The sequence below is a fragment of the Pseudonaja textilis genome, chromosome 3, assembly GCF_049901715.1.
Source record: "Pseudonaja textilis isolate UNSWEBS1 chromosome 3, rPseTex1.2, whole genome shotgun sequence".
Classification (NCBI taxonomy): domain Eukaryota; kingdom Metazoa; phylum Chordata; class Lepidosauria; order Squamata; family Elapidae; genus Pseudonaja; species Pseudonaja textilis.
The window spans coordinates 155,888,241-155,902,089 of NC_141992.1; the positions used below are offsets into that span (position 1 = coordinate 155,888,241).

At 36.7% G+C, this 13,849-nt stretch overlaps 1 protein-coding gene across 1 annotated transcript in view; it reads left to right on the plus strand.

The window, feature by feature from the left end:
- The window catches only part of TAF4B (TATA-box binding protein associated factor 4b), a 56,909-nt gene that overhangs the window by 8,639 nt on the left and 34,421 nt on the right, over nucleotides 1-13,849 (plus strand). The window contains exons 2-9 of the mRNA XM_087931187.1: nucleotides 308-456; nucleotides 1,520-1,624; nucleotides 3,609-3,767; nucleotides 3,852-3,974; nucleotides 5,985-6,074; nucleotides 7,331-8,005; nucleotides 10,483-10,600; nucleotides 11,586-11,691. Of these exons, the coding sequence (XP_087787313.1) occupies nucleotides 308-456; nucleotides 1,520-1,624; nucleotides 3,609-3,767; nucleotides 3,852-3,974; nucleotides 5,985-6,074; nucleotides 7,331-8,005; nucleotides 10,483-10,600; nucleotides 11,586-11,691 (1,525 nt within the window). The remainder of the gene's footprint in view (nucleotides 1-307; nucleotides 457-1,519; nucleotides 1,625-3,608; nucleotides 3,768-3,851; nucleotides 3,975-5,984; nucleotides 6,075-7,330; nucleotides 8,006-10,482; nucleotides 10,601-11,585; nucleotides 11,692-13,849) is intronic.

A 13,849-nucleotide genomic window follows, 5' to 3' on the forward strand; every position in this document is an offset into this window, starting at 1 on the left:
GCTGAAATATGCTTGATGGTTTTTTTTTTTTGTGAAGTGAAAATATTAGGCACATTTATTGTAACTAGCTGCGAAACTGCAAAAAGTGTAGTCATCTATAATTTTAAAAGGCTCCTGGAGAAATATGCTGCACTATTGCACAGAAGTACTAAAATATTGCAGTATTTCCTATCTTAACATAACTTCTGGCCTAAATACAGTAAAAGATTGTATTTCTTTCACTTTATATTTTCCTATGCTCCAAGTAATATATTTGTTATTTGGTAAGGATGAATAATGGGAAATCTTAAATTATTTTCTCACACAGGAATGATTCTGGTCAGAAGTAATACTGGTCAATTAATGTTGATATCTCAACAAGCATTATTACAAGCTCAGAGTCAGACCTCAAATAATACCAGTGTAAGATGCTCAATGCCTCCAACTGCACCTACCATCAAAATTCAGCCTATACAGGTAATTCCATAACATGAATTCCTTAAATGTTCTTGCTGTTCTTGGTTCCTGTAAGAATTAGATAGTGTGAGTATAGGCTTCATGAAAACCAAGGCATCAGTATAATTCCTAACAGTGTCCAACCAGTCTTCCAGTATTCTGACTTTTTATGCATTCCTTGAAAAATGAGAAAATGACAAGTATCAGTTTTTGTCATTATTGACCTTTACAGGAATGTTTTAGACCAAACTTGACAGCTTTAAGTCATGTGGACTTCAACTCCCAGAATTCCTCATCTAGTCATGTTAGTTCAGGAATTCTGGGAGTTGAAGTTTACAAGTCTTAAACTTGCCAAGTTTGAAGATCCTTGTTTTAGACCTTATACTGCACCCATAAATTGCTATATTTGAAAATTGACCTACAGTTCTAAATGTGATTAAGCAGTGGTGGCATAGCGTACCAGTGTGTTAGAACAGATGATGGGAATCAATTTTCCCAGCTTGAACTGTGGTAAATTGGTGTGTTGTGACTGCCTACATCCTCCTTAGCAGCTAGTTTGAGACACTGCTCCTAGAATGCTTTCAAAATATGTTCCTCTTCCCCACAAATTGCTGGCTTCTTTGCTATTATAATGCAACTTTGTGCATATGGAATTGCAAGGCCCTTAGAATTAATCTGACGTAGGATTTCTTTTGCTTTTTCTAGTACAATTTGTCTATAAGTAAGAAAGCATTTTTTCCACAGTTACTGCTGCTGTTATTGTTTTCATGTGATAAATATTTGCAGTTTTAAAAATATTTTCTTGTATACAAGGCAGCATGAATGTGTATTTGGATAATGTCATAAATGCAACTTAACTCTACTCTAACCTTTTTTATTATCCTGAGTGCTATAACATTTGTAATAACAGTCAAAGAAGTTTACAACTTACACAAAAATAGAAAAAAGTGTGTATAGGGGGAATCTACTATTTATATGCCAAAGCAGATAATTTATTTCCAGTTGGTAAGGAACTTTCATTGACTAATAGCTGGAAAGTGATTTCTTTTTTTCCATTACCTTTGTTTCTTTATTTTATTGAAAGACTTCTGGAACTCAGGTACTTAAAGTACTAACGTCTCCTGTTAAAACGCTGTCTTGGGCAACTCGTTCTATTACTTCTACTGTTAAGAAGCCTGCTGTAACTCAGGTATGATTTGCATTCTGTTTTCTGATTTTTAGTTTCCCAACTTAACATTTGTATTAGAGTAGTTCACAAATCTAAAGAAAAAACTGTGGTTTTAAAATATGCAGTTCCAGATATTTTAGACCTATGTGTCTTTCTCCACTGCACATAGCCTATATAAATTATTTCTGATCAATATTGTCTATAGGGAGTAGCAATTCTAAGTTTCTAATGACATATGCAGCAATACGATGATCAGCCTCATCAGGTGTTATAGATTCTCTGCTTCTCAGAGCTAATGAAATTTGTAACATTTTTTTTTTGTAGATATACCTGTGCTTGTAGTAGTCATAGCTTTAGGTGTTTTGTCTTTATATTTGTCTTTGATTTGAGCAAAATGAAACTGGCTCTTCTTGCTTGCTATAAGAATTAGACAAGCCAGAAGTAAGAAGGCCCTTGCTTTCTTCAGTCTTCAGTCCCTTTACAAGCCATCACACTGCTAGCAAACCTCCTTCTAAAACAATAAAGTAAGCATTTAGCATGATACAGATGCTATGTGAGCATTGAATCAAATAAGAAAGGGAGGGAGCAGATCAGTAGCACAATCAGCCACTAAGTCATGGCTAGCTATGGTTTCTCACTGGCCTTCAGTGTGAACCATTATCCCAGGTGCCTTTGCAGTGGCTGCCCTGCTACTATTAATAATTTTGTGAATTGAAAAAGAAAAGCAAAACTTTTCTTTTATTAGCTCGACTATCCTATGGTGATATGATTGTGCCTATAAGTCATTTGGCAGCCAATCCTGCCTTCTGTCTCTTACATACAAAGGCCAAGATGTGAGACATTAATCACCAATTATTTCCCTATTTGGGCTTGTATAACGCATAGTGTTCTGATTTAGACAAATAAAAATATAATAAAGCATGGGTATAGATTGTGGCAAAAATTTCTAGTTAAATTCAGTTTAACCCATGGGCTACTTTTAGGTAATTGTACTTCCCCTAACCAGATCATGCCATGCAAATGAGGTGCCTGTATGAAATCTTGGAAAAGGAATTGACCAAAGGAAAAAAAGGTAGGGCAGAGAAACTTGGATGTAGAAAAGAAAAGTGAACGCTAGTTGTTCTCTTCCATATCTTTTAGAATTCATCCAATAATTTTGAAAACAAAATATCATGTAATAAAATAAAAAACAATATTACAGTCCAAATAACATAAATTAGCCCTGTAAAAAGACTGCCTTAAAAATCAATCTAGCATCCTCAATTTAGTTTTAATTAATGTGTCAGAATTAGTGTGGCTGTGACCATTGCTAAATGCAGAAAGAAGTAGTCTTCTGAATCTTTCCCAGGGTAATAACAAAGCTTGGTTACTCTTGTAAAGTACAGATAGTCCTCAACAGTTGAACCCAAAACTTCTGTTGCCAAACAAGACAATTGAGGTGGGCATGGCTAGGTGATCATGTGACTGGGGTAGGCGTGGCTAGGTGACTGGCAAACCAAATATAAGTGGTCCTCGCTTTATGATTTTTGCCCCATTTTACAACCTTTCTTGTCACAGTTGTTAAATGAATCATTGCAGTTAAGTTAGTAACATGGTTGTTAAGTGAATCTGACTTCCCCATTGACTTTGCTTGTCTGAAGGTTACAAAAGCCCAGGAGACTGCAACTGTTACAAATATGAGTCACATGTCAAACATCTGAATTTTGATTTATGTGACCATGAGGAACGGTCGTAAGTGTGAAAAACAGTTATAAGTCACCTTTATTGACTTTATTACAGTGCCATTGTAAGCTTGAATGATCACTAAACGAGTTATTGTAAGTTGAAGACTACCTGTAAACCCTGCCTCAAATACTAATTTAATATACAGTTCTTTAAGAGGTTATGCATCAGTCAAAGGAAAATTCACTCTCACGGAAATAAGTTTTGTTATGCAGCAACATCTGTGTGGATCCTGCCAGGAATGTTGCAAGTAACTTGTATGTTGAACTTGAATGTTTTTCAGTCTGGAGCATCACCAAATATTATAGACTCCACAACAAAGTCATCAGTTGCTGGATCATCAGCAAAGCCTCCTGTTTCTGACTCTAGCATGTTGGTTTTCACTTCAAAACCAGTTCCTGATACAGATGACCCCAGAGTCACCCGGTCTATCAGTTACGCAGTAAGTACAAAATAGGCTAGCGCTGCAGAAATAGTAATTTTCTAAGTGTTTGATCTAAGTCACAATCTTCTGTTTCCTTGTCAGGAAATGCTGGAAAATGTGAAAAAGTGCAAAAACTTCCTTGCAACACTAATAAAGCTGGCCTCCAGTGGATCTCAAGCACCTCAGATGGGACAGAATGTGAAGCATCTGGTTCAAAGTCTGTTGGTAAAAGCTCCTCTGCAAGTACTTTGTCCTGATTCTGAATGTCTTTGCTCAGGAATGTTTCCGGTGGGACTTCATCTGTGTAGAAGGTTGCAGTTTGAAGCTGCTTGGTTGGAACTTCCAAACTTCCTACCCATCTTAACATACCCGTATCTTCTAGTCCTTACATGTGCAGTATCAAATAGAGCTATATAATTGTAGCCCTGTTGGCATCTTCATGGCCTCTAGGAGAAGCCACAGAGACATTACATAATGTTGTATTTAATCATACTGTTGTCACACAAATGAAATTGATTACAATTGAATGCTGCATCATTTGTACCATTCATATAATGGTGCCATATGTTGTCATTTCAACACAGAAAATCACTTCTTTATTTGGGCAGTGTTGAGTCACTGATCAAACAGCAACTGGTCAGTAACTTTGCAGCTCAGTACTTCTCAAGTGGTACCAGCTGTGAAAGCTTACACGAGTATGTTATGTATTTATTTTTTGTGAACATTTATAGGGAAACTAATTTTATAGATAACTCTGGGAAGCTAACAACATCAAATTATTAGAAGGGGTGGTTTTGCATCTATATACTAATTGTCTTTGAGTGCCATTTCTGTGGTTGACTTTTACTTCTGCTTGTAGAAGTCAAATCATACTAAAACTTAGCAGTGTTGCTTTCTGGAGGGGTGGGGAAGGAATCCGTGTTTTTGCTATATCCAACATTAGATTTGCTGCATGATAAAAAAAGAATTTACCTTAAATATGAAAACTCATTCTTACACTTGCAAGTATGTTCAATAAGCTTGGAGTAATATAATAGCTTAAAGCCTGTCTGCTATAATTTTGTGTCATTTTGTAAGATGATTCCAGAATGGAGACACTGTGTGAAATAACACATTTTTACTCTATTATAGTGAGCCAGATTAAATACTGACTTTTAGTTATAGTAATCTGTTATAATTTTATTTACATATTTTAGCCCATCTTTATTTTTATAAATTCAAAGGAGCAAACATACCTAATACCTCATCATATTTTCCACACAACTGTAACCCTATGGAGTGAATTGGACTAAGAGAGAGTGATTGACCCAAAGTCATCCAGCTTGCTATAATTCATAGTATGATTTTAAATATGGGAGGGAAGAAAAAAGGAATGAATATCATGCAAATAGATGCAAGGATACAAAGCTATATAGATAGTCCTTGATTTATGACCATAATGGAAACCAGAATGCCATGGTCATTAAGCAAATTTCTATCGGTGTTTTTGTTCCAGAAATTGGCTGGAAAGGCTGGAAACCAGCAAAATCATAGTAAATCACGATCACCTTATCGCAGAATTCTGTAACTGGCTGTAAAAGTGAGCTGGTTGCCAAGTGCTGAAATGTGGCCATGTGACTGCTGGTCTTCGTACAGTGGTTGGAACTCGAGAACTAAAGTAGCTTTTTTATAAGTAGCTTTTAGTGGGTCTGTAATGATTTTTAATAGTCGCTAAGTGAGGACTGCCTGTAATTCTTATATTTCAAACTCATAGTAAGTGTACTGCATGACTAGAGTAGGCAATCAGTTGTTTTTGCTATAATTGGCACTACAGCACCCGTACTTCTGCACCCTTAGGCACACTGGACCGAATGGACGGTAAAATTGAAAATCTCTGCAGAGTACCAGGTTGCCCATATCTGGTATATTCGTGTTTAGTCAAGTGACAGTACTCTAGACAGTCTTTTTCAAGGTGCTTTTCTTATAAACATGTTTTACAGCTTCCTTAAATTTTCCAGTTTTTTGAAACTAGTTAGGAAAATTTTCTTCTTTAGGTAACATTGTTCATTGTTATTAAGTAAAAATTGGTTTGAAGGAGAAGGCCTTCAATATAAGAAAGGTGTTATATTGAAAAAGTGTGTTGAAAATGTGCATATTATGGGAATAATTAGTACTAGAATGCAAAGGAATTGAGGTTTCCTACTTGTAGGAATGTTTACAGTTTACATTTGTGCTACAATTTCTTTTTCTACCTAGGAAGCTAAAATTGAGCCAGAAGAATTTACCAAAGAACTATATGTGGAATTAAAGTCGTCTCCCCAGCCAAATCTTGTTCCCTTTCTCAAGGTAAGTCTTAATGAATATTCTTGTTTCAGTTATCAAATACTATGATGATGAATATGTCATTTGGAGTTGGGATATCTAAAAGCACTTTTATGGACAACAAATTTGGAAAGTCCTTGCTAATGAAATTCCTCCCTTCCCTTCTCTGTTACGTCATTGCTGGGTTAAGGGAATTGGTATGGGGAATTCTGGGAGTTGAAGTCCACACATCTCAAAAGTGTCCAAGTTTGAGAAACACTGGGCTAATCCAAAACCAAATTATCACTGAATAATTCAAAGAGACACACTGTTCACTTAGGTGTTGCAAGAAAGCCAGGTAAAGACAGACTACTTTATAAATAATTTCCTTTCAGTTATATTCCTTTCAGATGAGTGCATTTCAACATGAATGGTTCTATCCATGAATCTGGAGATAAGATGCAATGCTTAGCCGAATCCTTTTGCCTAGTTATTAAATTTAGTGCTGCTTAACATTTAGCATGTTTTTGACACCATATACTTCTCCCTGTCAAATATATATTCTAAAACTGATATTAATCTCTTTTGAGTAAATTATATGTAAGACAAAGATCACATTTCCACCTTCTTGCACAGATGACAACAATCCTTAATCTAGACTGAAGCTTATGTAATTGACTTCAATTGTAGTTACAAGTGATTTTCCAAAAATCCTATTTATCTCAAACATTTGCTCTTATGTATGAGGGAGTCAAAGAATATTTGGCTTGAGAAAACAACTGCTGCTTTGAATTTCTAATATGTATGCGTAACTTAAAGTTTGTAAAGTTTTCTTCAAAAATTCTGACAAGATATATTATTTCAAATTACTTTAGCATATTCTATAATAAAAAGACAGTTACAACTCATTAATATTAGGTATTATTGATATATGGGACTACAGGATTAGTTGTAAACATTTCCATCAGATCATTGGCAGCACTTGTTCTGTTTATGCTCAGACTTACAAAACATTTTCTTGAGAAAGGTTAAGTGTTAACCAGTGTACCTAAAACTTCTGCCACAATGTATGAATGACTGTAGAGATGCAAAGGCAAATACTATAGTTTGATTCTTGGCAAGCTCTTTTGAACATCATTTAACATAAACTTCATAGATTAAGCAGGCCTTTTATAATCCTTTCCAATTTAGCTATTGATGATTTTGGAAAATATTTGCTTCTGAAAGAGATGTAGTGTGGTTTGGGGACAGCAAAATACTAGGTCTGATTTTTTTTTTTTGTCATCTTTCTTGCCTAGAAGAGTTTACTCGCCTTACGGCAATTAATGCCCAATACAGAGACCTTTATAGAACAATGTCTTCAGCAATCTGCCCCTCAAACAGCTTCTTCTACTTACCCCACTGAATCATCAACTTCTTCCACAGTTGCTGATGGCTCTTTGGCCACCTCTCAATCTGCAACATCAATCCCCAGCTCTCCACTTCAAATATCTTCTCCACAGACATCTGTTTCGGTACCCTGCACGACTACAACAAGTGATTCTGTGTGCCTTCCACTTGTTGAGCCAGCTTGTGCCTTGGCTGCAGGAGCACTCTCTTACCAAGATGACAAGTCCATCTTGTCCACTCAACTGATTGGAGGAATCAGTACCATGAAGGCCATACAGACAACTTCCACTACAGAGGAGACGGGAACAGTTTCTCTTCCGGTAGCAAAGCCTGACTGTAACCCAACATTACCTTCAACTACTGTTACTACTAGTTCTATGAAGTCAACCACATCAGCTGGAATGACATCACTTGAAGTGGCAAAACTGTCCTTGACTACTACAGCAACCTCTGCTACATCAGTAATCACAACTCCCCAACCTGTCCTGACTATCACTGAGGCACCAACAGCTGTAAGGGTTGCCAATCCAAAGTCTACCCTTCCCCAGCCAATTTGGACTTCTCAGGCTGTAAAAGTAAAACAGTCGGTAAGACAACTTTGCTTGATACTTCATCTACAATGTTCTGAAATATGTATTGCAGAATCTGGGCCTTTTGCATTGACTTATACTCAGCAGTACAATTCAGCCAGCAATTCACATAGGCATCTGCAACAAGCCACCATGGTGAAAATAATGATGACATGCAGGCTGCCCCCATGTATTAGTGTCCTAACAAAAGTATATAAGTAGTTTCGTCAGTCTACCCACCCTGGGGGAGTTTATGAATTCTTTCCTTCTTCAGTGAAATTTATGAACATTTATGGCAATTATGTACTTGTTAGCTGCTGAAAGTCTTGTGATTGTGGTGGGATATAAATTTAATAAATAAATGTGCCTTAACCTGGGTGATACCCATGTGGCACGCAGGTAGTCTTCAGTTAATGGCCATTTATTCAGAGACAATAGTGAAGGAAGACACTTAAACTGCTCCACAAAGTTGCACCTGTAGCAATGTCCCTGCAAGTTGTCTGATTGCCATTCAGGAACTTGGCAACCAGCTTGCAATTACAATGGCTGCAGCATCCCATAGTCACGTGATCATTTGTCTGACTTCCAACAAGCAAAGTCAATGGGGAAGTCGGCAGCAGGTCACAAATGGTGATCATGTGGAGTTGCGCTTTATGACTGTTACTTAGTGACAGAGTTCCCAATTACAGTTGCTCAGTAAGGATTACCTGTGTATAAAAGAAGCTATTAATACTGAGCAACAAATCAGCCTTGGGATACATCAGAATATGTGTCTCACTAGATCAGAATGAAGTTTGTTTCATTTTGATTTTGCACTAAACTATGGTTTATTTAATAAGTGTGTAGCCAGACAGTGTGTGAATTGTGGCAGATGTAGTTTTGATGCTCAACCTGACAAAGGACACTCCTGCTAAACTCCTGGCTTCTGAATTTTGGATCTCCTCTCTTATAATGTAGGGTTTAGATAGTAGACAAGATCTTCTTCATGTACAATATATAGCAAAATTATCCTTTTTAAAAAGACTGACAATCAGATAAGAGACTTTGGTCCTTAAGCAGAGAAATAGTGAGAATGTTTAGCATATGAGGAGCCTGAAATGAGAACTTCAATATATTGTTGTGTTACAAAGACCCAACAAATAAGCAGTTGTGAAATCATTTAGGAAAAGGCTGTCATGTCCTTTTTGGTGTTACCTGAGCTCTACAGCATTAAGGATGAATCGAAGCAGCAGATATATTAGGATAGTCAGAAACAGAATATAGCTAGGAGCCATGTGAAACCTTTCACTGAATAGATTCTCTTCATCAAGGCTAGATACATATATAAGCTGCTGAGGGTAGCTATCTTTTGCTTTTATTACTTCAGTTTGCTTTTAATTGTTGGGCCCAAGAGAAACGAATGCACTGGCTCATTTGGAATGAAAGCTTACAGGAACAGGTTAAGCTCATACACACTTCATTAAGCCAAAGCCTTTCAGAATCGAATGAAGAAAACTTAACAGATGTCAGATACATATTAAAATAACAACCCTTGAGTAGGCATCTAAGCCCTAAAAGAAGCAAGATTAATATCCAGGTAATCAGCTCAATGGCAGAGCATCTGCTGTGCATGTAAAAGCAATAAAGTCCCAATCCTGACTTTTAGTTGAGATATACTGGCTTGATTGGAATTAGCTTTGGTCATTTCAAGGCAGAAAATATTCAGCAATGTTCTGATAAAAAATGTAAGATGTAAGAAAATGTCATTAAAGCACCTTCTATACATCCTGCCTATTCTGCCTTTAAAAAACAACAACTTTGATTATCAAAAAGCAGGCATGTTGTAGAAAATGGTGAATTGGCAACTTGGTGTTTTGTTTAGGTGTCCCACGAATGAAGGCGATATACATGTCCCAGGATAATGTTGCAGGATCCAATCTGGGTCAGTCACTGGGACTGACCCAGATTTTATCTTCCGAGCTTTTGGATTCCTGCTGGAGCCCATCCTCTGACATCGAGAAGTTCCCCGAGGATGGGATCCAGCACAAGTTCGAAAACTCTGAAGACAAAACATCCAATCCCAGTAACTAACCCAGACTAGATCCTTTTAGATGTCTTCTTATCTGTCTGGAAAAGGAAAATAAAATTGGGAGAGAGGAGGAGCATTCGGGGTTTTGGGTTTTGAAGCAATTCCACAGAGTTTGGCTTCTGGTGAATGGATATTTATGATTGGTCATATCCATTGTAGAAATCATTTTGGATATAGCAGTCTTGCATAACAGTTATTTTATGTGAACCTACATTTAAAATTGCAAATGTGCTTCTTGGGCCAGAAACATTGGAATCCCTAGATTTTACAGAAATACTGGATAGAGTCATAATTAAGATACTTGACTTTAGATGCCTCTGTTGCAATCTATATCCACATTTCTGCTTTATGTAATGTAATATAGACTTAACGTAATTCAGCTTTAATTATATATATAAAAAACAACACTTCTCCTCCCCATTCTTAGGCAGTCCAGCAATCCTCTAAAAGTGTCTTAAGAAATGTGATGAAGCATCAGCAGGTTTCTACTCTACCTAATGTAAACAACTTATGTGAAAAAAGACCATTGAATGCTTTTATCCAAGGTAGGCGTCTTCCTGCAGATACGGTTCTAACATTGTGTTGAAAGTGACTTGCCCTTGAATCAAATGGACAGCACTTCTAGGTTCTAGCTTTGGCAATAGGTCTGACTGAGGCTTTTAAAATGAAATATGTTGCTAGGATAGTGTTTGAATTTAAGCTGAGAAGTTGGCATATTGAGAATAGGACTCATTTTGTGGTTTTTCTAAAAGATGAATCCTTTGGAGGTTGCCTTTTATCCTAGCAGTTTCTATTAGCCTCATATTAAATTTCTGAATAATAGATACAGAATTGTTGCAGAAATGTACTGTAGCTACGATCTGTTGCTGTGCCTTGTGTTGCTGAAATGGAAGTAACTAATATTCATAAATCTTGACAAGGTTATAAATAAATTCTGATACGGCTGCTAAAGGGCAGATTAAAAAAATACAATTTAATAAGTGCTGTGGTTCAATCCTTTTGGTGCTTGTAGAGTAGATAATACAGCTAGGATGCTTAGGAATGCAGCTCTCAGCATTCCTACAGCTGAAATGTATCATGTTGGAAATAGTTTTCCTTAATAGAAAAGTATTGTGATAGCCCAGGAGTAGGCGCATTGTCACAATACTTTATCAACAAATGAACAGTGTAATTATTCAGTTGCATTAGAAAAAAAATCAGCAGTTTGTCTATAAGAGAGGATAGGCTATTTAAAATTGACTCTTTATTTGAGCAATTGCCGCCTCCTCATCAAATAGTTATTTCATTATCTGTACTTGAAGGTGACTTACAGCATAGACTTTAGTGAAGCCTCCATGTCTATCAAGAATATTGCTCTTGTCCATGTCCTAGTAGAATAACTATAGAGATAATACAAATACAATAGATTTTTGACCTTGACATATGTATAAGTTTTCACTTCAGAATTGGATATAGCCTTTAGTTTTCTGTGCATTTGCTGAATGTCATTTTGGATTTTGCTTTCTGTTCTGGATTGTTTATCTTTTTTAGACTCCATTGTGAAACAAATTACCTTGGCAGGAAACAAATTTCTGTCGCTTGAAGCATCTCCTGTTCAGAGAAATAAAATAAGAGACAGTGGAACAACATCTTTCAGGTAAAAAAATAAGCAGAAGTTTATTTGGCTACAGGGAAACCTGAGTTGTGCCTATGCGGGCATGTGGGTGTAAATATTTAAGATTTCTGATAACTGTCCTCACTTCCTTGCTTCAAAGATTTAGAGCGGGAGGGGGCAGGGGACTCAAAGATTTTGTCCTACAGCTGTTTTAGATAAACTTTGAAGCTCCATTGGATTCCAGGAGCATAAAGCCCAAGCTTTCGCTTGGTTTACTGATAAGTTTATGTTACATATGTTGATGCAATAAACAAAACTGATTGCTTACTGTTGAAAATATATTAAATCAAATGAAAAATACCCATGCGGGTGTCCTTGGGTGTTAAAGAAACCAGTTTATAAAGCCTGAGAACTCACAATTATTAATATTTTTATTTGAATTTGAATGATAAAATCTGGGAATATTTTCTGTGTAGTATAATTGCTTGAAAGGTTTTAAGCCATTAAAGTTTGAGGCAAATTAATTGCATATTAGTTTTGAATATGGTAATATATTCAAAACATATAGTATATAATCAACTAAAAATTGATTAGAAATTTGGGGAAGCAGAGCAATGTATGATGAAGTCTTTCAATAAATACTACATATGTTTGTGCAGCTGGCCAGTGTCAGATTATCTGCAGGCTTACCTTTCTGGTAGAGAGCAGAACAAAACATTTACTGAGTGATACATGGGATTTTTGAGAGACAATTTGATATAGTGATTAAGGCATCAACATAGAAACCAGGAGACTGTGAGTTCTAGACTTCCTTAAGCAGAAAGCCAGCTGGGTGACCTTGAGCCAGTCACTTTCTCTCAGCCCGAGGAAGAAGGCAATAGTTCAACTACTTCTGAAAAACCTTGCCAAGGAAACTGCAGGGACTTGTCCAGACAGCCTCTGAGAAGTGGCACAGTTAAATGGAAGAAAAAAAGAGGCTTCTGGGTTGAGTCCTCCTCGCTGACAGACTGTAGATCGCGACTGTCCATGGCTATTCGTTCTTTCGTTGGAGAGCCCCGATCATTGTGATTAGGGGCTGAAGCTGCCTTGGAGGGGCAGTGGAGTAAGGGGAAGCCGCAAGCCAGGTTGAGGGGAGCCGCATCTCCCCTCCTGGGCTTGGTCTTTTTCCCCCGAAGACAACCGAAGAGGTGGTCCAAAATGGCCACCCTGAAGAGGAGAACCCAGCTGGACTAAGATTTGTGCAGGAGTGAAGAAAGAGGTGGAAAACATCTGAGCTGGGACAATTGGGCGCTGGGACAATTGGGCGAAACAACTAAACAAAAGTACCCTGGAATTAAGATAACATCGAACTTTTAAGAAAAGAAAAGTGAACGGTGGAAATACAAAGGCACAGGAAAAAAATAAGAAAATAATTTTGACAGCTAAGCGAGGCTTCGAACCGGAAAGGAAAAAGCCAGAACTAAAGACTTAATTAAATTGGACTAAAATATTTTGGCAATAAAAAGGCATAAAATAAAGCTGGACTTAAGATTGTCAAAAAATAATGATAATAAAATTTACAAATTGGAGACTGGATTGTGCTGGAATATTGAGGTTTGAAAAACCCTAAATAATAAAATAGGGGGAAAAGGTGAAGACTTTGTATAACGGAGAGTGCCATCTTCTGACAAATAACTTAAACTCAAACAAAAGGGAAATAATCCTGTTTCTGTATGAACTTATGTCGATATAATGTTCAAGAAATATTGAGACAAAGTAAGAATTTTAGAAAGTGAAAGCGGAACCAGAATAAAGAAAGAAGCAAGGAAAGACTGCCTGTGGGATTGATTGATATTTTTGGTATAGACCCTGGGTTGGAACAATTGAGAATTTTAGAAAACTTGAAGAAGAAAGAAGGAAAGTAAAAATGTTTTTTGTGGACTTCAATGATTATAAAATAAAAGTGTGTGTAATAATGATATCTCTTCGGGAATTAAGAATGGAACTTAAAAATATGAGAGAATTACTACAGGAAAGAGGCGAATCACTTTGCTCTGTGTTAAAAGAAATGGAAATGGGGATTGAAGAACAAAAAGAAAGAACTTCAGAGGAGGAGGAGTTGATTTGAGGAGAAGCCATCTTAAATAGACAATTAACACAAAGAACACTACAAATAATTGGGGAAAGAAGGAAGGCTAAAAAGTTGAGATTTAAGAAGACA